This window comes from Petromyzon marinus, chromosome 31, assembly GCF_048934315.1.
Source record: "Petromyzon marinus isolate PM22_M1 ecotype Great Lakes invasive population chromosome 31, UKy_Petmar_22M1.pri1.0, whole genome shotgun sequence".
Taxonomy (NCBI): Eukaryota; Metazoa; Chordata; class Hyperoartia; order Petromyzontiformes; family Petromyzontidae; genus Petromyzon; species Petromyzon marinus.
This window is the reverse complement of record NC_133697.1, coordinates 15,603,925-15,631,754: the sequence shown is the minus strand read 5'-3', so window position 1 is coordinate 15,631,754 and position 27,830 is coordinate 15,603,925. Positions and strand designations below refer to the sequence as shown.

The 27,830-nt window shown below is 45.4% G+C and overlaps 2 protein-coding genes across 6 annotated transcripts; one reads left to right on the top strand and one right to left on the bottom strand.

The window, feature by feature from the left end:
• Positions 1–1,863: 1,863 nt before the first annotated feature.
• On the top strand, positions 1,864–17,588 carry ERMARD (ER membrane associated RNA degradation). Of its 5 annotated transcripts, none has more exons than XM_032964222.2 (18): positions 1,864–2,231; positions 6,132–6,313; positions 7,079–7,218; positions 8,241–8,273; positions 8,411–8,500; positions 8,621–8,718; positions 9,074–9,213; positions 9,874–9,988; positions 10,182–10,284; positions 11,165–11,194; positions 11,358–11,423; positions 11,817–11,987; positions 12,918–13,001; positions 13,297–13,376; positions 13,659–14,030; positions 15,060–15,251; positions 15,957–16,070; positions 16,929–17,588. In XM_032964222.2, exons 2-18 carry the CDS (start codon positions 6,148–6,150, stop codon positions 17,101–17,103), a joined length of 2,169 nt encoding a protein of 722 aa, XP_032820113.1. In that variant the 5' UTR covers positions 1,864–2,231; positions 6,132–6,147; the 3' UTR covers positions 17,104–17,588. The 5 variants fall into 5 exon arrangements, with proteins under 5 accessions (XP_032820113.1, XP_032820109.1, XP_075927275.1 ...); XM_032964218.2 differs by having other exon boundaries at positions 1,866–2,231; positions 8,172–8,273; XM_076071160.1 differs by lacking the exon at positions 1,864–2,231 and adding an exon at positions 2,699–2,853 and having other exon boundaries at positions 8,172–8,273.
• A 1,021-nt stretch (positions 17,589–18,609) lies between these two features.
• Positions 18,610–26,522, bottom strand: VPS18 (VPS18 core subunit of CORVET and HOPS complexes). Its single transcript, XM_032964217.2, has 6 exons — positions 26,351–26,522; positions 24,646–24,760; positions 23,514–23,655; positions 22,619–22,710; positions 20,416–22,280; positions 18,610–19,795 (listed from the first exon to the last, which is right to left on the bottom strand). Exons 2-6 carry the CDS (start codon positions 24,731–24,733, stop codon positions 19,085–19,087), a joined length of 2,898 nt encoding a protein of 965 aa, XP_032820108.1. The 5' UTR covers positions 24,734–24,760; positions 26,351–26,522; the 3' UTR covers positions 18,610–19,084.
• Positions 26,523–27,830: the final 1,308 nt, after the last annotated feature.

Genomic DNA, 27,830 nt, shown 5'->3' with positions numbered 1-27,830 from the left:
CACAGCTCGAACGCCACATGGCTCCGCTTGCGACAATGGCTTGCGACGGCAAGGCAAAGAAATGCTGTAGCCAGGGCAGCAGGTGTGGGGCTGGCTTTGTCTGGCATGGCCCTATCCATTGATGGAATTCATGCAGTACTCGGCCCCTTGATTATTAATGCCGTGGCCAATTTCTCTTCGATCCTGATACCACAATTACATTATATAAACACGTACAACGACGCACACTCGAGTGTGTCTAAACCCTCTGCACCCTCAAACGTGTATCTGGTGCACCGCCCCATCCCTGCACAACTCCCATCTGCTACGCGACGCACAGGCAAGTGCCAATAGTGACCCTGTGTTGACATTTGTGACCGCTCGTCTCGAGGGCCTCTCGGGGTTGGGGGGAGTGCTCTGATCGCGTGGCCTCGCCTCCATTGGCTGGCCACATCGCAGACGATGATGATGAAGATGGTGGTGATGATGTTGGTGGTGAAGATGGTGATGATGTTGGTGGTGAAGATGGTGATGATGATGGTGGTGGTGATGATGGTGGTGATGAAGATGGTGATGAAGATGGTGATGGTGATTAAGATGGTGATGAAGATGGTGATGGAGATGGTGATTAAGATGGTGATGAAGATGATGGTGATGTATAAAAATGAAGCGTGTCCAGATGTCGGGTTTTGTGTTGTCGCTATTTCTTACGTTTAAAAGGGGTACTTGAGATGTACTGTACACATTCTGAGTGGAGATGCGTGCACACCGCTATACACGTCGATGCTACAGTTGTTTTTGTCAGTACATATAACACATTGTTGACCTTCAATTTTGAATGATATGCAATATAGAGCACCTTTTATTTTTTTTAAACTAACATTCTTAGACACAGACACTACTAGGCTATGTGCCGATGTTTGATGACTCATTCCATTTGTTTCATCTGGTCAGTGCAGGATCTGTTTGAGACGTAGACATTGAATAGAAAAATGTCATCCTTTTATAATTAACATCAGCCATGTTCGATGCACTCCTGGATGACCGCAGACTCTTTTTGTTCACCATCTTCCATGGTTTCTGAGATGATACAATCCGTCTTGCTCCTGCACACGGGTTGATTTCATCACTCCATCTCTGCCGTGGTCGTCACCTCTCAGGCAATCCACTCCGTTGGCTGACATTCTATCCATTCACTCGTCTTGTCCATCTGCCATCTCCCCTTCTCGCTGTGTCCTGCCCAAGTCCACGTTTTATAAACAATCAATGGCCTTGTCTCTTCTTGGCATGTTCTCTGATTCATCTGTTCCACTTTCTGTCTCTCAGTGTCATTCCCAGTATGCTGCTGTGCATGCTTCAGCTTTTATAAAATGTTGTTCTTTCACATGGTCCATGTATCCGATCCATGTGTCACGGCAGTGACGTTTGTGCAATGACTGAAGTCTCTCACCTTATCTTGTTTCCGATTATGAAATACATTCTCAAAATCACCCATTCTGCTGTCACCTCTTTCAGTTCGTATTCTGTCACCCCGGTCCGCCTGTAACGATGCCCTGCAGATTTAAACTTCTTGCGCGTCTTTAAAATCGAAGTCCTCGCAGACCATGGAGCGTGCACCAACACGGAGGAGGAAGAGGAGGAGGAGGAACAATAGGAGGAGGAAGAGGAAGAAGAGGAGGCATCCCCATCACAGTGATGATGATTCACCCCTCCGCTCCTCCTCGTGCATTCACCACCTGGCACATTCACCTCCTCAACGCGCAATCACAACATCACAGCTGTTGCCGCTCACCAAATCGGTGCATTCATCACGAGACAGGAAACGGTTATCGGTTCCTGACCTTTTTTACAAAACCGGTAATGAATTATGAAAACGGTTACCGGTTTTTCCTGCTGGGTGTCCCCTAATCGGTCTCAGAGCGGGGTGCGGTTTGCCGCGGTCCCTCGCCCCGCGGGGAGACCCCCGCGACTGCACCGAGTCTCACACCACAGACGAAGATCCCCGGGTAGCCTGAACAGACTGCTGGGGCAAGTGCTGTGAGCGAACAGCACCAGCAATGAGGGCCGACACGGCACACGAGGGGGTGGGTGGCCAGCACCACGCCCGGCCGTCTTTGTCTCCCTAGTGGCGATGTTTACACACCGCGCCAAGTACTCATTTGAGGCTGAGTCGACCTAGGGGAGGCCGAGGAGCGGTTCAGATAATCGTCACCGGTGTTGGCCGTGAGCGGGAATCGAACTCGGGTCGCCAGGTTCGTAGCGCAGCGCGCTAACCACTACACCCACCGCTCCCCTACTGTGCCACAGCACTCCGACACTCACTCGTCTACAGTCTCATCTACAGTCTCAGTCTCACTCGTCTACAGTCTCGTCTACAGTCTCCTCTACAGTCTCACTCATCTACAGTGTCCTCTACAGTCTCACTCGTCTACAGTGTCCTCTACAGTCTCACTCGTCTACAGTCTCCTTTACAGTCTCACTCGTCTACAGTCTCACTCCTCTACAGTCTCCTCTACAGTCTCATCTACAGTCTCAGTCTCAATCGTCTACAGTCTCACTCGTCTACAGTCTCATCTACAGTCTCCTCTACAGTCTCATCTACAGTCTCACTCGTCTACAGTCTCACTCCTCTACAGTCTCATCTACAGTCTGACTCCTCTACAGTCTCATCTACAGTCTTACTCGTCTACAGTCTCCTCTACAGTCCTACATGGTTACAGTTATACACAGTTACAGTCCTATAGAGCTACACAGTCCAAAACAATTAGAGTCTTCGCGAGCTACAGTCCTACACAGCTACAGTCCTACACAGCTACAGTCCTAGCGAGTTACAGTCCTACTACACTGCTACAGTCCTACACTGCTACAGTCCTAGTGAGCTACAGTCCTACACTGCTACAGTCCTACAACACTGCTACAGTCCTACATGCTACAGTCCTACACTTCTACAGTCCTAGTGAGCTACAGTTCTACACAGCTACAGTCCTAGCGAGTTACAGTCCTACACTGCTACAGTCATACACTTCTACAGTCCTACGCTAGTCCTAGTGAGCTACAGGCCTACACAGCTACAATCCTACACAGCTACAGTCCTAGTGAGCTAAAGGCCTACACAGCTACAGTCCGATAGATCTAGTCCTACACAGTTAGTCATAGTGAGCTACAGTCCTACACAGCTACAGTCCTATAGATCTAGTCCTACACAGCTAGTCCTAGTGAGCTACAGTCCTACACAGCTACAGTCCTATAGATCTAGACCAGTGGTTCTTAACCTGGGTTCGATCGAACCCCAGGGGTTCGGTGAGTCGATCTCAGGGGTTCGGCAGAGCCCCCGCCACGGAGGTCCGGACACACTTGAATTATTGTGTAAATTTGTGATGACACACACGGCCCGCTTGGCCATCACTGGCTGCAGATGATCATGCTACACTGCTTGGCCAATCAGCGCTGCGGGGAATTTAGTGCGTACTCAGTAGTCAACGTGTGACTGTTGTTGTCGTACGTCGTGTGATTTCTATAATATTTTATTCATACTAACTATGTCGGGCAAAAGAAGAAAGTGGTCGGACGAATATGTACAACATGGATTCTCATGTATCACGGAACGTGATGGGAGTGAGCGTCCTATCTGCATGATTTGCAACGCCAAGTTGAGCAACTCTAGTCTTGCACCGGCAAAACTAAAGGAACACTTCTTGAAGCTGCATGGAGACGGGGAATACAAGAACACAACACTTGCTGAATTCAGGGTGAAGAGAGCCAGATTCGATGAAAGGGCCACTCTGCCTGCTCTTGGATTTGTACCTGTTAACAAACCGATCCTGACAGCATCGTATGAAGTTGCTTACCTGATCGCAAAGCAGGGCAAGCCACACACCATTGGTGAAACACTTGTGAAACCAGCTGCATTAAAGATGGCGAATCTGATACTCGGAACAGCGGCCGAAGGTAAATTATCCCAAATTCCCCTTTCAAATGACACCGTCAGTGACAGAATAGAAGACATGAGTAAAGACATCTTGGCTCAAGTAGTCGCGGATCTGATTTCAAGCCCGGCAAAATTCAGCCTTCAACTCGACGAAACCACAGACGTTTCTGATCTAAGCCAGCTTGCTGTTTTTGTACGCTATGTGAAAGACGACATGATAAAAGAAGAGTTTTTATTTTGTAAGCCTCTTACAACAACAACGAAGGCAGCCGATGTGAAGAAGCTTGTGGATGACTTCTTCAGAGACAACAATCTTTCATGGGATATGGTTTCTGCAGTTTGTACGGACGGAGCTCCAGTCATGCTGGGAAGAAAGTCTGGTTTTGGTGCGCTAGTAAAGGCCGATGCACCACACATCATTGTGACGCATTGTATTCTGCACAGGCATGCGTTGGCAACAAAAACCTTACCTCCAAAAATGACAGAAGTATTAAAAACTGTGGTGGAATGTGTGAACTATGTGCGAAAAAGTGCTCTGAGGCACCGCATCTTCAGTGAGCTGTGTAAAGAAATGGGCTCTGAATTTGAGGTACTTCTGCTCCATTCTAATATTCGGTGGTTATCCCGGGGACAGGTGCTGAATCGTGTTTTTGCCATGCGTGTGGAATTAGCCCTGTTTTTGCAAGAGCACCAACACTGCCATGCAGATTGCTTCAAAAATCCTGAGTTCATTCTCATTTTAGCGTACATGGCTGATATATTCGCAGCTCTCAATCATCTCAATCAGCAGATGCAGGGTGGTGGAGTCAATATCATGGAAGCGGAAGAACACCTGAAGGCTTTTCAAAAAAAGCTACCGTTATGGAAACGACGAACAGAGAACAATAACTTCGCAAACTTCCCGCTTCTGGACGACTGTGCAAGTAAGATCGAAGATGTGTCTGGAATCGGAGATATTTCTGTATCCACGGAACTGAAGCAAACAATTGCCACGCACTTAGATGAGCTTGCAAAGTCTCTCGACGGATATTTCCCTACAAGAGAGTCATATCCAGCATGGGTGAGACAGCCGTTTACGTTTGCTGTTGAAACAGCAGATGTCAATGATGAATTCCTCGACGAAATCATTGAAATTCAGCAGAGCCAGGTTCAACAGCAACTCTTCAGAACAACAACACTCTCAACGTTTTGGTGTCGACAAATGAACAAGTATCCAGTTATTGCTAAGAAAGCCCTGGATTTTTTTATACCATTTGTTACAACATATCTTTGTGAGCAATCCTTTTCGAGGATGCTGGACATAAAAACGAAGAAAAGGAACAGACTTTGCTGTGAAAATGACATGAGAGTGGCACTTGCCAAGGTGAAGCCACGCATATCTGAACTGATCTCTCAAAGGCAACAGCAGAAGTCACATTGATTTCCAGGTATGTAATTTGTTGTGAGTTTATGCATTGTGTTGGTTTTATTCTTTGAACAAGGTAATGTTCATGCACGGCTCATTTTGTGTACCAGTAAAAAACATATCTATATCTTGAATTTGAAAAAAATCACATTTTATTTTTCACTAAAGAGGGGTTCGGTGAATGCGCATATGAAACTGGTGGGGTTCGGTACCTCCAACAAGGTTAAGAACCACTGATCTAGACCTACACAGCTAGTCCTAGTGAGCTACAGTCCTACACAGCTACAGTCCTATAGATATAGTCCTACACAGCTAGTCCTAGTAAGCTACAGTCCTACACAGCTACAGTCCTACACAGCTACAGTCCTATAGATCTAGTCCTACACAGCTACAATTCTCTAGAACTGCAGTCTGATGCACTTCAGCACGAATTCCAAGTGGATATTAAATTTGGTAAAAAAAAATTTAATTGTAAAAAAAAAATGAATCGAGCATTTACACGATGAAAAACTTGTATGTCGAAGTTAGTTTTGCTCATATAACAAGTGTTAACTAGTAGCTCTAGATCCTAGCGAGCTAGAATCGCTTCGATCTAATTTCTTGCTATCAGAATGCATTGTGTAGTTAGACGCGGCATTCTCCACTAGTAGCCCCAAGACCTGTGACATGTTCACAAAACTAACTTCACCTGCAGTCATGAACTACTTGCACACTTTACTCAGGTTGCCATGAGTGTGTTTTTTCTGTTTTGCGAATGCACGTGTTGAATAATTTTTTAATATTAACGATCGATTTTTTTTTAAATCTGCTGTGTATCAGACGATGCATCCTGGATATGGCTGAGACGAAACGTCAGACCTTTCTGTCTCCGTCTGTACGACGCATGGTGTGTGAGCTGGGATTTGAGGACGTGCGGAGGTTCACCACTGAAGATGTGATCACCTCGCTTGGACTTGTCAGCTGGGATGCTCTTCAATCTCATGTCAAATACCATCCAGACGGTACACCATCCGCTCTCAAGTCTTTTACCAAATTTAAATAATACGCATACTGTACTGTATATCCAAGCTCTGCACTATGCACTTTAAAAGTTGAATTTCATGGGCATCCCAAGGTTTTTGTGTCATTGTGTCTTGCAATATGTATTTTAGTAGCTACAGTTGTCAACCGTGTATTGCAAGGTACCTTTAATGAGAAATGAATTACCACACAAATATACAGGCGCTGAATACAGAAGTGTAATGTGATACAGTTGTTTATGTAATTTGTTCTATTAATCGTTTTAAAAGTGATACTGGAAATAGCTTGAATACAACAACTCCGTTTGATAAATTCAAAGGTTTAAATATGCGGTGCACTGGCCAGATATTCCATTGTTTTGACAGAACGTTGAAAAAAAAATAATTCTCACAAATATTTAGCACTCTTGCAAAGTTTCCTTCATAGAAGACAAATTAATCTCTAATCTCTGTGTGGAATTACCTACCGAGTAGCAAACAATACAATAAATATCTGGTAATGTCATTACCAGAACAGAGACACTCGTGTGCTGCTGCTCTGTAAGGCCATCGTAGCGCAGCGTTTTCTCAACCCTGATGGAGGATGTGTAGCTGTTACAAACTATATTATCAGTGCAATCAAGTAAATCTGAGGCCGCCAAATCGGTATCAATCAGATCTAGCCTGTCTATGAGATCACATTAAAAAAAAAACATCATCTTGAGTAACCAATGTGTCATGTTTATTTTTGCATGTTCAATATTCCAGGTGAAGATGTGGACTTTGTGGAAAGCGTCCGGGGTCTGGGCCCACTGTGGCGGGCAGCGCACCGCTACCTGACGTCTCTCACGTGGCCCCAGTTTGGCAGCGTCTATCATGAATGGCTCAAATGGACCAATTGCCCACAGGTGAGCTTCTGTGTATTAAACTCTGCACGAGGTAACGCGGTTTAATAAACGTTCCAAATACTGTTAATAAATTGTGACTTAAAACTTTCGTGACAGGAAGGAATTCATATTCTTTGGTTCTTTCGGTAAAGTCACATAGATAGAAGATAATAAAATAAAATATCTAATAAAAAAGCAAAAACTCAAGACGTTTCGATCGCAACACAAAGCGGTCGTCATCTGGCGGAGATGAAGACCGCTTGTGTTGCGATCGAAACGTCCTGAGTTATTGTTTTTTTTAAATTATATTTTCTATTTACGTGACTTTACCGAAAGAAACAAAGAATACTATTAATAACTGTTTGATATGTCATATACAGTGTATGTTTTGAGGCTGCGCAGCCCTTTCTTTTAGTTTACATTCCCCCCAAGCCCGTGTATTCACCTCTATACCAGATATTGTTAGTTACAGACTTTGCTCAATGTGCCAAAATACATTCCTTTGTTGATAGGCTTTTTTCAGTAGCTTCATGCTTTTCCTCGCAAGTCACGTGTTTATTGAGTGACAATTGAATCTTGGAATCACAATTGAGGGACAGAAATCGTATTTTATTCTTTTTGTAAATTATACATTGTGGTGATATTCATTGTTCATTTTTCCATATTCATTGCTTAACTTAAACTTGTGTTTATCCAGATTAAACATTTTCAATACTAATTTTCTAATCTTAAACCTGCTTTACATCATATGTATGTGCCATCAGTTGCTTACACTTTCCTGTTATGTTAGAATGTGCATTATGTTGTGTCCAGATTTCTTGCAAGATATACTGTAATAGCACTCTATCTTTGTTAAAAGATTAAACATTTCCCCTCAATTTTAACTGTTTTACGAAGTTAAACTGATCTTTTTTGCAAATTAAAACTAAAATAGGAAATGCAAGGCATTTAACTGCTCGTATGTCTTTTTATAGGAATTTGTGAATTGCTTTCAACTCCTCGATGGTCTGGAAATCACGGGAACTAATTTATGTCTGTTGAAGGTGACTGCTTTCTTGGAGAGAGCACTTGGAGACGTGAGTTCTCAGTTTCCTCCTTTACTTAATAGAGCCTTGCAACAATTAGGTTTTATTGCACGTTCTGAGTACTCTTCTGAGTCTTGTGCATTTGTGTTTTGAAAAAACGATACTAATTTCCACAATGCAATGCACAGGCCTTCCTGTTGGTCGGTAAAGAGTGCCCTTTTTTGCTTCGTGACTTGCTGGCCTCAAGCGAACTGGCTTCCATCTTTGGCAAGAACAAAGTGAGTAATGCTTTGCATCACCGATAGACCATTTTGTAATAATTGCATCATGCACAAGTGATGAATTAATGTTCTACTTTGAAACGTGCTGATGTAGTACTCCATTGCATCTGCTGTTAGATGGACGTTTTGCGAGTGCTGCTGGGCTCTCCACAAAGCCTGAACCTCCGGAATGTTCTGTGGCATGGATTTGCTGCCCCAGGAGAAGTGGCCCCTATGTGAGTGAGAATGCACCGCCATGCAGTGTTATCATGAACGTTAGGCACTTATAACCATCATTTACTACGCTAGACTGCATTACCACACACCAAAATAACCATCATTCAATAAAGTACATTACACGACCATGGTAAAGTATGCTCAAGCACCCTCCGTTACATGGCGTGGATGGGCCTTCATCCAGTAGTGGATTGACAAGGGCTTTACATTATTTTAATCATTTTAGAATTGACTTTCTCTTAGCTGTAACTGACATACCTCTCTGGAACACTGTGTGAAATGGTGTTAGAGTGATTGATTCGCCCTGTTGTTTTGGTAATGCGTATGCGGCATGCGTTTTGCGTTACGCTGTAGGTACGGGTCAGCTCTCCTCTTGATTGCAGCGAGTCTGGGATTTTGCCTGGGAGAGTTTCTTAGCCGGCAGAGGGCCTTGACGCTGACTCACCGGCCTTTCTTCACGCTGCCACACCTGAGCGAGATGCTTGTTTTCCCAGGTAATGCTCCTTCAGAATCTTCTGGATGTAAAATCCAACAGCTTTATTGACACTTGCATCCATGTTCGGGTTAGGGTCTTCGTCTACCAAAGATACCTTCTCCTCCAACCGACGCAGTAAGCTACTTTTCGATCCAACAGGTGGCGGAGAGACTACAACCCTGATTGCTGTTTTACATGGGCACACAAAAACGCACAGCCCCTGCACGCAACACAAAAAATCCTGCCAGACTTCCTGCACAGCCAGCTTCACCAGCCTTGGTCCACATTGGGATTGCAGTTCCGTTGGTGTCGTTGAAACCAATAACTCGATGGAATTTCCGGACAGCGATTTTTCCAAAATTCAATGCCGAAATTGAGGACAAGATTGAGAGCCTCGAACCTGACCCACAGAATTTAAACGGTTCTTTCAAGCAATCAAAGCCACTGCCACAAATAACAAATCCTGTGGCCATCGAAGCCTATTCACAGTGTTGGCTCCCGGGGAATTACGTCCACACAGGCTACCCAACGCAGCATTAAAATCAGCATACGGTGTCAAGCTCTACATGAGTGTGTGTTTTGAGAACTACATACAATATATCACGCAGCTTTAAATACGAACAGCCTACAGTCCTAACTAACACTCATTTTCATTGTTTCTGCTGTGTGTCCCTTTCAGACGTTGGCGAGGAGGAGTTGTGTGTGATGGAGAAGCTCATCGGCAGCTCCACATTCGTACCCGAGCCGATGGAACCTCAGTGGAGAGCAGCTGTTCAGGCCTACAGGCATCACAGGTACTCCACTTTGGCCCTTAAAATAGTAAATGCTATATGTAACAAACAATAATTTTATCTTAACTCCTTCTGATGTGTAGCGACATCACTTCTTTCGGAGTGGAGGAAGGCGTTTTACTGTGACTTCTGACTTGAAGTGCCGTTTAATTGAATGATGCTAAGAATGTTGTTCTACTCGATGCTTGCGTGCCAGGTTCTTTGACTGCGTGGTGCTGCTGCTGCCTCAGCTAGAGATGGGGCTGAGGGCAACATTCGCGCGTGTGAATTCCTGCCCCGAGAGGCTTCTCACAGCAGAGGTGAGGCTTGTTTAAACGCACTCGCTGCTGTCTGTGAACTCAACATGGCCTCCAATCACATGGCGCTAAATATTTCGCTTGAACCGGGAGGGTGGAGGAGCCTATGGCCAAGTCACCGGGAATGCGCCCGATCTCGTCAGATGTCAGAATTTAACCAGGAGTTGAGCCTGGATAGTGCTTGGATGGGCGACCACCCTACACAGCAGGTTGTTATACATTGTCGGGCTAATTGGTGGGCACCAGAGGGTTGTACTGCACTTGTAGTCTCCCTGCATTCACCAACCCAGCACTGACCAGCGTGGTAAGGTATTGTCAAATAACCCCCATGACCTGCACAGTGTAGGGAGGCCGTCATCCAGCAATGGATTGACAGAAGGCTTAACACGTGCAGAGTGAAGGTTGTGTGTTTAAAGGGTTTAGTGCATCAAATGGCATTATGTTCAGAGCTTGCCCACTGTGTGGTACGCGTGCTCACAGGCGAGTTCACTTGTTCTGGTTTGAGACACTTGAATGACCGTATAGAAATTTTTCCTTTTGCCATCTTTGCTTGAAGTACATTGCATTTCCACTGCATTACTAGTTACTTGCTAAAAACCTACACACTCCAATGGTGTGAGCTAATTATTAAATGACTATTGTTGACTACTCACAAAGTGGTACCCATCTTATAGGCCCTGGAGAGATAATGGAATGGGTCCACTCCCGATTAGGGTTTGATACCACAACTTTCAGACGGCGAGGCGGGAGCGCTGCCGCAGCTTCACGTCACTCGAGATGCAAGGTTGAAGGCCTGTATGGAAGATACGTTAAGGGAGACACTTGGCATAATTGTGATGTATAAAATGACTACAGTGGAGCAGATGTACTTTCTCTCTTCCAGAGCACGGTCTTGTACACAACGTTTGACGAGGTGAGTGCAACATGGTTTTTGATAAATCTGAACAAATCACTTTCTTTTTGGGTCGGATATTTCAAGGAAACGATTTGCCCCTGTTCCATGTGTGGAAAATGAATTTGATATTACGTGAGTCGTGATGCTTGTAATAATGATTGTTGTATGATTGTGTATTTAGATACTGGAGAATACGTTTAACGGGAGCAACAATCTTTTACCAGAAGAGCTGGGAAATCCACTCATGGTAAACTTGTATGAATGTGTGCTCATAGATATGTATGTCCCCAAATTCTAAATCTAACTTTCCCATGATCTTTTTATTTCTCAAATAATGTGCTGTTCATTTTTTAAATGATTATACTTGGTTTGTGTTTCTTTAAAAGTTAGAATTAGTCCCACAATTCACGCACGATGTACATAAAGTTCTCATCCTTAAAGCTACCTGAGGCAGGCTGGCTCACAACTGCTGCATGTGAGATGCCGTTAGGGTCGTGGTGAAGACGGAAGGGTCCTGTACGCACGTTATAGCGAAAACACAATGGTCCTCTGCGGGATTTAAAATGGAGCTAATATCCAAATGTGCACCACTGCCAACACAGTAACACCCAATCATGTGTGTTGCTTTGTGTGTGTGCAGGACATTCTCTTGGATCTGCTGAGTTACCAGGAAGGGCCCCGGCTGCGTGACCACCTCAGCCATGGGGAGGTTCCCGTGCCCACAGTCCCCATGGCTGTGGCTGCTCACATCCTGTCGGTCGCTCTGGTTCTGATGTGCAGGTGCTGTACACGAGGGCACGACAGGCTGCAGGTGCGACCCTTGCACCTGCAAACATTGTCTTATCTTATATAGATTTTTTTTTTAAATAGCGCCATATTCCAAGGCAGTTTACAATTATACAATTGTACATGAGATGGTCGTGGTTGAGATAAAGGGTGGGGTTATTAAGAGTGGTGGTGTATATATATACACCTGATGATGACTGTTTGCGTTACAGTCGAAACGTCGTGATAATTTTATTGTTTTATATATTATTTTGTTGTTTCCCTTCAACGTGAAAGAACCAAGAATATGAATCACTGCAGTCACGAAAGCTTTAAATCAAAATTTAGTGGTGGTGTAGTTATGATGGCAGGAGATGTGAAGGAAGGGTTGGGGTTGGCCTGGTCAAGGCTGGGGGCGTGAGGGTAGAGAGTAGCAGTAGGATGGCCGAGGGAGTAGAGATGGGAGTTGTTTTAAGGGAGGAACAGAAGCAGGTTCATGAAGGTGATTGTACATTCCCACTCGACGCGTTTGTTATGAATCTGAGGAGAAATCAACCGACGGGAAAGAAGGGTGGTGTTGTCTCATTATTTCATAAACATATGTGTGTGTATTTTGTGTGTATATTCTGTATGTGTTGTGTGTATTGTCTTTGTCGCTTGTGTTTGTGTATTGTGTGTATATTGAGTATATTGTGTGTATTGTGTTTGTGTATATTGTGTGTGCATTGTGTATTAATTGTGTGTTTTATGTATATTGTGTATGTGTATATTGTGTGTATTGTGTATACATTGTGTATTGTGTGTATATATTGTTTGTGTATTGTGTTTTATTTGTGTTTGTATTGTGTATTGTGTGCATTGTTTATATTGTGTATTATTTTGTGTATTGTGTATATTGTTTATATTGTGTATATTTTGTATATATTTTGTGTGTTTTGTCACAATGTTTTTAATGGTTACTTTCATCTTGTTTCAGGAAAATGGATACATAAAAACGCTCTTGAGCGTTACGGACACATACCGTTCTGTTTTCCATCCTGTTGGGAGACTCGCACAACAGGTGAGCCACCTGGGCAGGTGAGGAGCGTAGCTGTGGCGCTGGCGACGCAGCGCGGCGTGGGCTAGTGCCAGTTGCTTCTCCCAGCGCTGCAACTCCGTGGGAGACGCTTCACCGCGTTGCAGAGAAACTTTTTAATCTTGATTTGAAGCTTTAGTGACTGCAGGAATCCATACTCTTGGGTTCTTTCGGTAAAGTCACGAAGGTATAAAATAAAATAAATCACGGCGTTTCACGTGAGCAATAATATGTTTACATGTTTATTAATTTGCTTGGTAACCTTGTGCACTTTGTATAGATATTCGAGTGTGTGTCTTCGTTGAGAATGTGGAAAGACATTCATGGACCGAGTGAGGAAAATTTGGATTCAGAGTGGAGGTAGGAAGCACGTTATCCGTGATCCGCTAGTTACACATGGCAGGTGACGTTTTGGGTAATCACCCTTCTTCAGAACACGCAGTGTTATTGACAAACTTGTTGATTTTTTAAAAATATTATTTCAGATTTTTGCATCACTGCCAATGCAGCAGTTGTACCAGATAATTTGTTTAAATAGTACACATAATCATTGTTCCATTTACACAAGAGATGTATACTGATCATTGTGTCTCTAGCCTAAATAATGCTTTGCAATTTCATTTGGGTTTGTTTTTCCCTTAGCAATTTTCCAGAAGTTTTGTGCGCTGAAGGAGAAGATTCCACGCGGAGTTGTGTGATGAATATGTTAACGTCAGCTCAGGAGTCTGTGCCCTGCTTAGTAACGACGGAGGCGAGCGACTCCTGGCTACGTGACTGCGGCGATAACGAGCGGACGAGTTCAGGAGATGAGCGACGTCGCGCTGCCACCCATCAGGGACGGGGCGGCTCAAAGAAGCACAGAGCGGAGGAGTGCCCCGCTGCTCCAGAGGAGCAGCAGCAGAAGCGTCCCTCCGCTCAAAGACGCTTATTAGTCAACCATGGGCAGTGGCTTGTCCAGCCAGAGGAAGGCCACCGTCTCCTTGCCAGCGTGCAGCAGCACGCCCAGCTCCTCAGGTCTTGTGCCATGGCTATGAGTTGTATTAGAACATGGAATAAGGCGCTGTATAAATCTGTATATACGATAACATGTTTTTGTGGGCAGGAAGTGTTACTGAGGAAGGTAACATGATTGGCACAGATTTAATAAAAGAGTTTCTGATAGTTTGGCATTTCGGATACTCGGCATTTTTATTTTAAAACCAACATTATTTGTACACTTTGTACTGGTTTGAAAATTAATATATTATCAGAATATCCTTTGAGTTCATCAGCAGTGGATTGACAAAGGACTAAAACGTATTATTAAGAAATGGTAAATTACTGATGAGTGTAATTAGCAATGCATTTAAATAGCCGATTGTTTTATAATGATGTATTACCAAAGTGGAAATTCATTCCTGGATAAGTCTACGTCCAAATCAGTTGTGTGCCCAATATCAGATTGCGAAAGAAAAGTTGGGTTAGTACTTAAATCAGGGATTGCCTGAGGATGCCGCTCATGTGAGCCATGGCTGGAAATTGAATTCGGGTCAACCGTTCATAGCGCAGTGCACTTACCGGTACATCACCGCTCCCCAATTTATAATAATTTCATCATCCCAATCCATACTTATTGGGCCAAAAGTTATATACGGTAAGTCCTCGCTTCACGCGTGCTCACACGACGCGTTTTAGCTATAACGCTGTTCTTCCATTCGGGACCACTACGCACAATACGGGACGCGCACCGTTATAACAGTTTGAGCGGTTTACGATTAACTTTCTTGAGCTGCGCAGCTGAGCGGTACGATACAGAACAGGGAGTGATACAGTAACGCAGCGGTGTACTCTCAGTTATTTGTCCCGCCATCTTATTGTGTGCGTACAGCGTATCTCCCCAAACTTTGTTACTTTATATATGGGGAAATCGTTTTTGCTTAACGAGGCACTTTTCAGGCATGCATCTACCGCGTTAAACGAGGACTCACCATGTGACTATCTCGTATATAAAGTTGTGTAAACCTGGAACAGTTGTGCTCCGTGGTTTGACCCTTTGACGTGCAGCTTCCCTGTTCCGCCGACTCGGCAGCAGCCGCGAGTGGCGCTGGAAGCGGTGGCGTTGCTGCGGAGCGTGGCGCGCCACTGCCTCGCGGCCTCCGCACACACGGTGGACGGAGCCGCCTCACGGCACGACCAGTGGCTCAGGAAAGAGCTGCGCTCCCGGCAGAGAACCAACTACGTGCGCATGCTGAAGAGGTAAGACACGTGCTCTGACATCAAAGTGGGGTGTGCCTCCATTCTCGGGTGACGTTACAAAACGTTGTAATTTGTGACTGTGAATGATTGGCTTAGGACCTCATTGTGGGCCCCAGCACTTCACGTTCCATCTAAAACGATACATTATTTGGGTTGAGGTTACCTTGGGGTTTGTGATAAAATTGTCGGCATCAGCCAGGCTTGATCCGTGCCAATGTAACTGTGATTCATACTGCAAGCAAAGACAGTGCAGTACTTCCTAAATTGCAGATCTGGGGGGCAATTCATGTGGAGGAAATCGTCATTTTCTCACCTACTAGAAAAAAACAAGTTTGGAAAAATGTCTGCATTTGTGGAAAATATTTGCAGAAATATTGCCTGAAACCAGCACTGCCATGTTGTGGACTTGTACATTTGTACTGTGGCTAAATCTAGCTCTGCAGTTGTCGCATTTCGTGCTGACAAATAATCCATTTAGCAACCATCACATTTCCCATAACGTACAGCATTGGCAAAAATTGTTGAACTACAGTGACGATTCTTCATGCTTTGTTACATCATCTGACGCCAATTGGAATGCTTGGATGTCGCCACGTACTTACCTCACATAGTTCCAGGCATATCTTGTTACAACGGCCTACCCTCAAAGTGTAAAATTTGGCTTGTGAGCGTGAATTCACGCACGCTTCGCGATGACTCCCCCAGTGTCCCCAGCCTGTCGCGTGCCCTGTGGACGGTAACCGCCACTGTGGAGTGGCAGCTTCACCGCCTGCCTCGCCTGTCTACCTGCCACCCACGAACCTCACAGAAGCACATCAGGTACCTTGAGTGGTCGGAAGATACGGACCATGGAATCTATAATCTAATTTATATTTAGAGCGCCTTCACTCAACGCGCTTGACATAGCTTACAAAATGGTGACACAGAATGGAATGATGCAGTTGACCGGTGGTATGTGCAAGGGTTGAAAAATGTGGTAGCGGTGGAGGGGTACTTAGAGATCACAAAAGGGTAGAGGAGGGATAGGAAGGAGTGGAGTGTCGAGGGGAGGGAAGCGGTGAGGCTTTAATAGAGAAACGGAAGGAGATTAAGGAGGGGGGGATGCTTTATGCCCAAGGGAAGTTTATTCCAGTGGAGGGGTGCAAGGAGGGAGTAAACGGGATTGGGCACGTGGAAGAGAGATGGAGAAGGTTGGGAAAGAAAAGGACGAGAGGGGGGATATAGAAGCAGATGAGGGAGGCAAGATGAGGTGGGGCAAGGCCATGAAGAGATTTAAATACTCGCGTCCAGCAGCACCCTCGCCCACCTCCTATGGGCCAGGGTGCTACTGGGAGCAACCGAGGTCCAATGAGTGAACACAATGAGTGAACACAATGAAAGGATTGCCCTGGGAAATTCTTGAGGGCCCACGACATCTCATCGTCCAGCAAGGACACTTTTTTTGAAAGGCCGATTGCATGGAATCAAAAACTTAATTGTGAAGCTCATTGTGCAGCCAGTCTGTGGGGAGATGACAATAAAATAACGGATTTTGAAGTGGTCGAATAAAGCAGGCCTGGGTTATCGTAAATCACGAAAGCGCCAAATCAAGTTTACATGTGGGATATCAAGTGTTTCCAGAACACCCTCTCAATTACGTAATTTGCTAACATGTGATGTTGCTCCTTTACATTCTAGGTTATTAAAAGGGGTTCTTCAATGCATGGAGAACCTGGTGAGCTATACCAGCCCCAGCAAGAACAAGTGGGCAGAAACCGCAGAACTTCTCGACAAGCTGTACACTGCTGTGCACCGGTTGCTGCATCACCTCCCAAGCCAGCACGAAGCCGGTGGTGTTAGTGCTCCACAGTGAGGGCACCACGGCGACTTGGTGTGCATCGCTTGGTTCTTAATCCGCCCATGGAAATGGTTGTACACGTCGTTCGTAGGCATGAAATAACCCAATGTCCTGATCCTTTGAGTTTTAATTCACTGTTATTTGGGGTTGTGATCTTAATCAAGAATCTATTGTCTGATTTTGTAGTCATGTTGGTTCCATAGTGACCTCTTTTCAAAAACCGACTGCATTCCACAATATGGAGGGACCTTTTTCTAAGTTAATCTTTAATGTACTCAAAAAATGTTCATCATGCTCATCTCCTTGTTTGTACCAGATTTAAATCTTCATAACCAAATACATCCTACACAAATCTCAAATTATATGCCAATAATCAACACGAGATTCAGATGCTCTTTTGTTCATACTTAACAAACCTGGAATAAGCTCTTCTAAATTTAGCAATGTCCTCTCAGTTGGTTTTCTACAATAAACTAGATTTGATGCGAGTATAATTTTAATGTAAAGCTTGATTGGCGTTTTAGTCTTCATATTACAGATTCGTGTTAATATCTTGCACGGTAAAATGCTTAACTAGTATTGTGTATAATTTAAGGATGTGGATATTTAGTTTTTATAGTTTGCTCCTTAGTTGTTTTTGTAGTAGTTTTGTATCATCACATTTTGCACCTTTGTTAAAACTGTTTTGATGTCGCCACCCACTGGGCATCTTTTGAACATCAGCGACTTCCCTGGAGGTCTCGGAATGTGCAGTTTTTGGGGTGGGGTGCACAGCACGGGGCCCCTCCACTTCCTCTCCCCGAGACAGCTGCCCCACATCGTGCCTCACGAGCAACAAAGCCATTAGGAGACACTCCCTCTCCAAGAACACTTTTTTGGAGAAGCGGAGAGGTTGGAATCACACGATTTTTGTTTAGGTGTCAATGCCCCCAGAAGTGCGAAAGAAAACCGGGGTGGTCCAGAGAAACCAACGCATACAAGGGGTATATATTAAAATGTGCCACAGACGGATTCATGAACCCGTTGCTGTAAGCCACAATTTCTGGTCACCTTGCTGGCCCAGTTGATTGAGACACTACACAAACACGATACACCATTTAAACCAAAGTGTGCACCAACATGTGGCTCTGCTGATGACACAAGTTTGAAGAAAATGTGATCACGTTGAATTTAGATTTCACGCTATACATCGTTCCCACTTGAAAGAAATTAGGTGAAAGTATTCTCTATAATGCAACCATATGGGTTCCAATTGGGGATCACCTCTTTTGCATCAGATGCTTGTTTCCGTGGCCATTCAGGTGCCCTGCAATGACAGGTCACTCATATTGTGCATGCCATTTTATAGTTTGTGTATTGGGAATTTATACAAAGATTCTTGAAAAAATATCAGTGTTTAATGTCCGCTTTCCCAGAGACGTCATAATTTGGCAATCCACAAAAAATATAACAGGCATCAAATTCCACAACACAATGGGTTTCCAAATGTGTGAATACATTAAGTTAACATACTTCCCAAAATGCATATGAAGTGGATTTATTTGACAAAACAAGTGTAAATATACATCCTGGTATTGAGTAAGATACTTATTTGCAAGGTTTTTTTATTTTGTCTAATAAATGACTGGAGCAGCAGGAAAGCAGATGAACCCCGGTGCTACCCTATGGACGGACAATCCATTCACTTGTTCAAACCCTGATGTACGTGGTTTCTAAAACATGTACAAGCTCTGCAAATAAAATTAAAAATTCCATCAAACATTTTAACAATTACAACTACAAGAACACAAGCGAGTTCGTTAATTGCTGTTAAAGGATGTTTTTTTGAGAATCATCCGCTCAAATCGTTAATTTTTTCAAAACGTGCAAGCTGTGATATCACCATCTCAGTCATACATAAGCAGCATTCATTTGCTGCTGCTGCCACAAAGATTACAATTACTCTCTTTCCTGCACTTATTTTTATTTTATCGTTCAGGAACAGCTTCATAACGATTTACAGCCACTCCTTTGCATCAGACTCATCTATGAGAGGTTTGTCAATGGACTTGAGCATTATTTCCCCACAGTAGACGCACTCGACTGCGACGATGTCATCCAGCTCTTGCTTCAGCGTCTCTCGTGACTGCTGGGCATTGCTGGTGCTCGCCTCCTTCTGCTTGTGGGAGCGTCCCGGGGCGTCTCGTGACGTCTCCCCCAGCTTGCGCTGAATGTCGTCCAGCGTGGCTTTCTTGCTGCTCGAGAGATGTGGGTACACCTCCCGCACCAGGCAGTCTCCGTGGAACATGTGTCCGCAGGGGAAGAGGTAAAAGCCCCGATTGAGCAGTGGGAAGAGGCAAGAAGCGCACTTCTCTTGAGCATTCACCACACCGTACTTGTTCCTCATGTCTTGGATGTCCTGACGGATACGTCTAGCGCTCTCCGTCGCCTCCTCCATCTCTTCCTTTAGTTCCTCAATGTGCTTGTTGTATTCTTGCAGTGAGCTGCAGATTGCTTCTTTGAAGTGGTCAATGGTGACGAAGTCTGGAAAGAAGGGGAGAATATCTTCGATCTTAAGCAGATCACAGTTAGGCAGACATGCCATTGCCTTCCTCACATCCTTCTCCTCCTCCACCACGTGGCGTGCAATCTTCAGCCACAGCTTCTTGCGCAGGTCCTCGTCATCCTCCGGGCGATCCGCGTTCAGCTTAGCCAGTTCGACATCCTCCTACAAAACAAGAACACACGTGTCCATTACCGCTGCCTGAAGCTGGACACAGCATCTGTAATCACACGTCTGCTCCACTTGTACGTTTTTACGATGAAGTTTATTCATAAAGCCAAATCCAAAACGACTTCTGATTCATTATCCTCTTATCAGCAGAGAGCAGCTGTCAACCGCAATGCAATCATGTGCAATATTCTTGGCATGGGAAACGTTATTTAATAAACATTTTACATGGATTAAATTAGTTTTTCGAAACATTACATTTAAAAGTATCAATGACGTACTGCAGTATTCTCACTTCCTACACCCATATCTGCGAATAAAGTGGAAGAGCCTCATCTCTCACCAATGCCATAAGCCGAGCATTTGGAAAATTCACCTTCATGCCCAGAGTTCAGCATCAAGTGAAAACTGCCAACGGTTCTGATGTCCCAGCTAATCTCTTAGCCCTCACAAAACCTGCATCTGACACTCCATTCCATTACTCCTTGGCCTTCTACTCTTTCAACTCCCCGAGGTAGATTTTCAATATTTCACACCAGAACACAATTCGGTAAGCATGAATTAACAGTAAAATGAAATGTTAAGTGATGCATCAGCAACATTCAAAGCTCACGAACCTTCAGTGCCAAGTCGACAGCCTCCTCGTACAACTCCATAGTTGTGTAAATGTGCACACAAGCACGATGTAGGTTGTGCTCTGCACACAACCGCAGGGCGTACTTGAGGTCATACCCGACGTTCTGAGCATTCTGCCCCTGGCTTTCCAGGTACGTAATCAACTGGTGGGGTGCGTGCCGAGCGTAGAGAGACAGGAGGTAGTTGTGGATGGCCTGGTCTTCCACGTGCAGCTGGTTCACGCAAAACTCTAGATAGCAAATTGCCTGGTTCACTTGTTCATTTCCCTGAGCCTGGTGATGGCTAACCAGTGCTGGAATGAGCCGCCTGGGCTCCAGACGTCGGCCCATCTCTATCCAAGTCTTCACGAGCTCTCGAGGCACGTGCTGCATCAGCACGGGGGAGAAACGGTACACAAGGTCCCTGTCCCCATGCCTGGCCAGTACCTCCAGAGCTAACGTATAATCCTCATGCTGGATATGGTGCGAGAGGACACGCTCGTAATCTTGTATCAGGACTGCAAAAAAGACCAGGTCCTCCACATTCCCATGACTGGCAATCAATTCATAGATTGCTGTACGGTTGTTTTGAAGGCATTCTTTTAGCTTGCTTTGCATCAGGAACTTGTGAAATTCTTCCTGCGTAGCAGGGAAACTCGAGTCTCGGTCGTCTTTCAGCTGTCCAAGCTTGTTTAGATAGAGCTCTATGATCCAGGTGACCAGCATGGTCATCTGTGTCTTGTCTTCTGTCTTCAGGTTCGTGAGCTTCTTCGTGAGAAACACTTTCAGTGCTTCCTCTTGCTTGGCTTCGATGAATTTAAGAGCAATTTCTTCAAAGTAGCTGTGGGTCAGTGCATAGTACATGGCACTCTCGATGTACTTTCCAGTCTTAAAGTAATGTTCGGCCTGTTTTGTCTGAACCTTGTCCAGGCATTCTGGTCTGTCCTTGCAGTATTCCTTCGCGAGGTCAAACTTTCCCATGCCGAGATACATCTGCCAAACATCTCTCGACTCGCGAGCAATGTAATACCGGAAAACGGCATTCTCCGTATAACTCCAAACTGTGCCCTTCGTTGGGTCTTTGATCATTCTCAACAGGCGGCCAAATTTAACGGGGGCAATATCCTCGTAGGTTAGCTGACCATTCAGTGTGCATATTGCAGACATGCGATCAGGGAACATGAGCAGGAAGTGAAACTGAGTGAGGACGATGGAATTTGGCTGCTTCGTATCGCCATCGTTAGAGGTAGGGTAGGGCCACTGCTGTGCATCGGCCAGCATCGAGCCCTGCCGATTGTAATCGAGGGATCCAAAGTAGACACCGGAGCCGGTCATCCAAGCAAAGGCGCGAGGGGATGAGCGCAGCTTCTGGGTGTACAGCGCCAGATCCGAGTACCCGACCTCAGCGGGAAACTCAAGGAATCCAGGTGGCTCCTCCATGTAGTTGTTGAAGACCGACTGATACACTGGGTTCTCGCCTCCTTCGGGCATAACCGCAAAGAATTGGTAGAGGCGTTTATTTGTGGTAGCGATGATGAAGCACTTTCCCTCAACTATCCTCTCCACTTCAATGCAGCACACTGGGCTGGGACTGTCAACCTCCCCCAGGGTATACAGATGCTTGAAGTACTGATCTGGGTTGCTTCCAAAGAGACCCTGATCGGCGGAGCTGATCTCAGACTCCCAGATGGTGCCAGTGCGCGTGCCCACCAGAATGGGACCCGTAGAGACTTCGTTTCCTGCCAGCTTGTTCCAGCCGACACACTCAATCAGGTGGCTTCTCCATTTGGAGAGGTTTTTGGCTTTGCGGGAGTTTCGGCTGAGGTACAGGCACTCCTGTGATTCTAACGCAATTAGGAGATGAGAACCTGCAACAATAAACATCAGTTTCGATGGCTGTATCACAGTGAAAATATATGAACAGCAAGCATATGAACTTTTTAAACAGTCATGAATAATTATAAAAGGTAATTGATAACCACATATAATATTGTAAGATATTTTCTTCTTATTAAAAACACCCACAAATGTACTGTGGCATACAGTGCAGCAAATGAGTTCCATACTGATGGGTCTCTTGGTAATGCTGCATTGGGGAGACATGAGGTTTTCTTGACTACTGGGGGAAATGGATTTGGCAGTACCTCTAAAATCTTCACCAATTTTATTTTAATGAAACTGGTCAAATCTCAGCATCAGACAATACCTGTGGGATCCAAGAAGAGTTTATGTATCTTATCATCCTGGGCCCTGAGGACCTCCAATTCATCAATCTTGTCAGGGTTATCCAAATCAATTCTGAAACAAAAAAAATCACCGTTAATGTTCAATGCCCTAAGTGCAAGTTTCACATTTTTGGAATGAGCATCGACATTTAAACCTTCATTTAAAATCAAGGCAGTCATTGTAGCTGAGTTTTTTCAAGGCAGATCTAGGATAAAAATGCATGGTGATCGGTCAGAAGTGATAATCGTTTTTTCCTCTTTTCTCCGAATTATATTCCACTTTTGTTATGAGAAGAACAAATTGATATTCAGCACGCCAAATAGCGAGCACTGCGCCACTTTATGTGAATCATCAGTCCTGAAGATTACACCACAGACGTTTTAAGTCCCCTTGGCAGATATGACCATCAGCACAATGGATACCACCTGATATATTCCCTACAAAAGTGTTCCGTCACATGGCAATCACGCCAAAATATTTATTCTGGCAGCCAAAATAGCCATCACGAGCTGAAATAAACTGATTTTTTAGTCCCATCATTAGTGACAGGCAAAGACTATCAACTCGCTCTACCTGAGAACCGCGATAACTACGGGTGGTTGAGACCTGAAGTCAAAGCCAGGTTCCCAGCAGTGTCAGCTCAGTACAGCTCCCTGAGGGGGGCTACCTGGCCACCTCCGGACACAAAGTTTTTATTTTATAAAAGGCTTATTAACAGATAACAAAAAATACAATTTAATATATATTACACTGTTGCCCCGAGAAAACATTCCCACCCAGCGTATCTTCCATCTGAGATGATAAAATGCAAGTAGATAAAAGTGTTGTTCTATTGAGACTAAAAAGCTATACAATGATAAATAATTCTTATTCACCTCAACAGCATATTCTTCCCCATCGCCAGACACAGTTGGTTGTTGGAAATGACCAGGTAGGTGATGGGCTGGGTGGGTGTGAAATTGATCTTCTTTTTGCTGAAAATGGGCGTTTCATCCTCAAGCCGTGCACTGACAATACCTAAACAAGCCCAAACAAAACATCACAATTTAACAATGAACACTACAAGATTCATGTGTTGTTCAAACTATGTAAGAAATAAACTAAAGTGTGCAAAAAAATAAATGTTGTCACACAATTCCACAAAACAAAAGTTAAATGTATTAATTTATGTTAATCAGAAATTATACCGCAGCAGTGTAATTAGGATATTTATTAATATTCAGTGTTAAATAATTTTACAAGTTGGAGAAAAAAATGTAATGCCAGATGTAAGCCACACGTAGCAGCGCAGCACGCGTATTTGGATAGAAATACAATGACAAATGATTTGTATGATCATTAATAAACCAATGCATACTTACTGAAGTGGTTTACAATTGTGATTTGCTAAGCTTATATGGGTTGTTCTTAGATATGTGTATGACTACACACTTTCTATCTATGCTCTGCATGCAAGCTGATGTTATCGCTCCACCACCAACCGAAAGAGCTAAGAATATGAATTACTGCAGTCACGAAAGCTTTAAATCAAAATTTAACATTCAAGGGTTTATTGGATCATAATTTTAAAACTCAACTCTTCAGTTTTTCACAAGTTGTTAATTTTGTGTTTCAAACATAATTTGCAAAAGTTCAACAAAATTATGAGCAAATGCATATTTATTTTAAGAATGACTTTTGTGCAGTGATTTGCAGCCTGATCGAATCTTGTTAAAACGGCCAAACACAACTGATAAGTTTCCTTCATTCAAATGGTCATCTCAAGTTTAAACCAGGCCAGGGCAATACGAACTACGCATTGAGCATTACAAATAGCCCCTTGGAGCAACAAGGTCACTGCCACCAATTATGCACACTCCCGTGAGTTGCAAGGATTTAACATCTGACCAGCACAGAAAAGCAAAATTTCAGATCCACCTGTTTCATGCAAAATTAGCGATTATGAACTTCAAATGGATCATCAGCCAATAATGAAAGTGCGTTGTCTTCCTTGCATTTCGCGCGTACCAGACTGCATGAAGGGCTCGCTCGCCCGCTGCTGCTGGTACCCCGGCCGCGACTGCGCATCCTCGTATTGGTCGAACAGCGAAGCCATGACTGCGCCTGACGCAGCGCGGCAGCACTGTCAGGACACACACACACACACGGCACGTAGAACGAACCTTCATTATTACTCCGACTATTTTTAAAAGCTACCTTTAACCAACTGCCAAATGTAATGCTTAAATTGAAAGGCTTTCTGGAAAGGCATAAGGCTGTCCCTGCAATTCAGGAAGCATGGGACTGCAGCAGCAGGAGCAGCACGAGGGTGGGAGTGGAGGCGTGGCACGTTCAGCCACAGGCAGCGCCTCTCAGTTCTCCAAGCACAGAGCGGGTGACCGAGGTGCGAGGGACGGAATGTGGAAGTTTGCGGTCTGCTGTTGGAGTATTCGGTTCGCGAGGCACTGGGGGACGTGTGTGGGGGTGCTGTGTGCTGCACACACAACTATTCACGTGCACAGGACCCCCACTTTGTCAGGGGCCACACACTCGTCTCCCTCCTGTGGCTGTCTTACGATTACTTGTGTATGTCTTAGCACTGTAGCATTCTCTTCACGTCTCTCTGCATAGTTTTCCTTCTTTCAGTTTAATATATCCATGTTTGTGTCTCTCCTTTCCAGCGTTGTCCCTCTACTTATTTGTCGCTATCAATGTGTTTTTTCCCCCTCAATGCCTCTATATGGATCTCTATTCATTTTCGTTTGTATTCCTCCATACGTATTCCTCTTTATCCACGTCTGTCCCCGAGTCCCTCCGTAGATGTCAATATCTGTATGTGTCAATCTTTATTAATGCATCTGTGTCTAGACAGAGAAACTCAGGTGCGAGGAACCACAGACAAGCGGAAAGGCAGCAGCTGCGCAATGAGCCGGCGCAAATTATTTCTCCAAGTTCTGCGGTCCTCTACATATACATCTCTCTCCAGGTTTCCGTCTCTTCCCGTGTCTGCAGAGGACCCCCAGTCAGCTTTTGGTGCCTGCAGTCAGCACGACCAGCATGGGCCACTCGGGCAGCACAGGGAGAAAGAGTGGCGGGCAGAGTGACGGGCAGCGTGTTGAGGGCAACGATGGGCAGCACGGGCAGCGCAAAGCACGATGGGAGAAGCACGGGGCCACAGTGGCAGAGGGAAGAGCAACGAGCAGAGAGAATCAAAGACGGCGCGGCGCACGGGGAAGCACAGAAGGGCTCTCTTGCTGCACTGCCAATACCCGCCAGTGACTGTGACGTCACCACGGCGCCTGTGCCAGGCTAGGTACACATTTGAGGTTGCACTGCAGCACCAACCACCGCCATTCGCCACTAAGTGGCGGTGACGTCACCACGGCACTTGTACCAGGCTACGTGCACGTTAAGGCCCTAACTGTAGCACCACCCAGACTTACACACGTATTTGTACAAAGATAGCCAGCATAGCCTCGACATACTTTTGGGGCAAACGTTGTTAGCGACCAGCGGCTATGAAGAGCGGCGCGGCACACGAGGGCGCCACAAAGACAAAGATTCCCCGTGCAGTCGGCACGCACTGTCGGGGCAAGTGCTGCTGGCGAGGACCACGCCCGAGTGACGGGCGCCGTGGTTCGCGCCCTGAACCCCGCGCCACTCCGAGCTCCACTCCCGCTCACGGCCAACATCAGTGGCGAGCGAGCGAAGCGACTCAGCATTAATTGAGTACCTGGTCGTGGCGTTATAAACATCAGCAATGGGGAGACAAAGGCGGCCGGGCGTGGCTCTGTCCCAGCCGTGCCCCTCTGGCCGTGCCGCCCTCGGCAGAGCGACGCGGGAGACGCGGCGGGCCGAGACGCGGAGATGGCGGCCCCGGTCACGTGATAGCGCGCGCACGTGACCGCCGCGGACCGATTCCGCGATTCCAGGTCGAAATCGATTCCCTGTGAATGATGATTCGGAATCGTTAGAAAATAATCTTCATTGAAGCCCGCAGGAAGAATCCGAGGAGCTGTGAAGCTTTTTCTTGGGATGTCCAGTCGGGGCGGGATTGAGTGGGAGGAGTTGAGCGGCGTTGTCCGTGTGGGCTAACGGATGAGAGATTGAGACTGTATGTTACACTAAGACAACGATCCCCGTGTAGCCTTAACCAGACTATTCTTTGGGTATTTCGGTAAAGTCACGTAGTTTGAAGAAAAAAATATGACAGTAAAAAGAAAAAATGAAAATAAAGTGAATAGAAATAATAAAAATATCACGACGTTTCGATCGCAACACAAGCAATCGTCATCATCTGATATTTTTATATTTTATTCACTTTATTTTCATTTTATCTTATTTTTTCTATGTGACTTTACCGCAAGACCCAAAGAATATGAATTCCTGCAGTCACGAAAGCTTTAAGTGAAGACTTATTTATACCAGACTGTTGGGGAAAGTGCTGTTAGTCAGCACCGATTAAAGGCCGGTACGTCACACGAGGGCGTGGGTGGCTCGCACCACATCTGGCCGCCTTTGTCTCCCCAGTAGCGATTTTGTTTACACACCGCACTAGGTACTAATTTGAGGCTGAGTTGACCTAGGGGAGGCCCAGGACCGGTTCAGACAATGGTCAATGGTGTGGGTGGCCGTGAGCGGGAATCGAACCCGTGTGGCCGGGTGCGTAGCGCAGCGTAGCGCTAACCACTACACCACCACTCCCCACCACCACCACCACTCCCCACCACCACCACCACTCCCCACCACCACCACCACTCCCCACCACCACCACCACTCCCCACCACCACCACCACTCCCCACCACCACCACCACTCCCCACCACCACCACCACTCCCCACCACCACCACCACTCCCCACCACCACCACCACTCCCCACCACCACCATCACACGCACCAATTGAACCAATTGCCTGTTGAGGTGACGCACTCCGAGAAGGGACGTGTGGGCTGATGGGATGTGTACAAATAAAATGTTATAATTTTTGTGTGTGGAGGGACTGATATGGGGGTGGAGGAGATGATGATGTCTCGTTGTTTATTTGGCTCATGATGATTTTGATGAGAATGAATGCAACTGAAGCTTTATTTATTTAAACGCACCGTGGCGCAATATAATCCGTGTGAATAAGCACGAGCAACATCGAGCCAATGGGAAGCGATGCTACACAATGACCTGGGATCGAGCATGGGGTCGAGCAGGAATCGCTATT

What these genes read in the sequence shown, in the direction of transcription:
- ERMARD (XM_032964218.2), top strand. Translation starts at nt 6,148, where the DNA reads ATGGCTGAGACGAAACGTCAGACCTTTCTGTCTCCGTCTGTACGACGC. An exon ending in TGGAGAGAGCACTTGGAGAC is followed by an intron (nt 8,274 to 8,410) that starts GTGAGTTCTCAG and finishes TGCAATGCACAG; the next exon opens with GCCTTCCTGTTGGTCGGTAA. An exon ending in CCATCTTTGGCAAGAACAAA is followed by an intron (nt 8,501 to 8,620) that starts GTGAGTAATGCT and finishes ATCTGCTGTTAG; the next exon opens with ATGGACGTTTTGCGAGTGCT.
- VPS18 (XM_032964217.2), bottom strand. Translation starts at nt 24,733, where the DNA reads ATGGCTTCGCTGTTCGACCAATACGAGGATGCGCAGTCGCGGCCGGGG. An exon ending in ACTCTTCTTGGATCCCACAG is followed by an intron (nt 22,281 to 22,618) that starts GTATTGTCTGAT and finishes TTATTGTTGCAG; the next exon opens with GTTCTCATCTCCTAATTGCG. An exon ending in CTGTCGACTTGGCACTGAAG is followed by an intron (nt 19,796 to 20,415) that starts GTTCGTGAGCTT and finishes CTTGTTTTGTAG; the next exon opens with GAGGATGTCGAACTGGCTAA.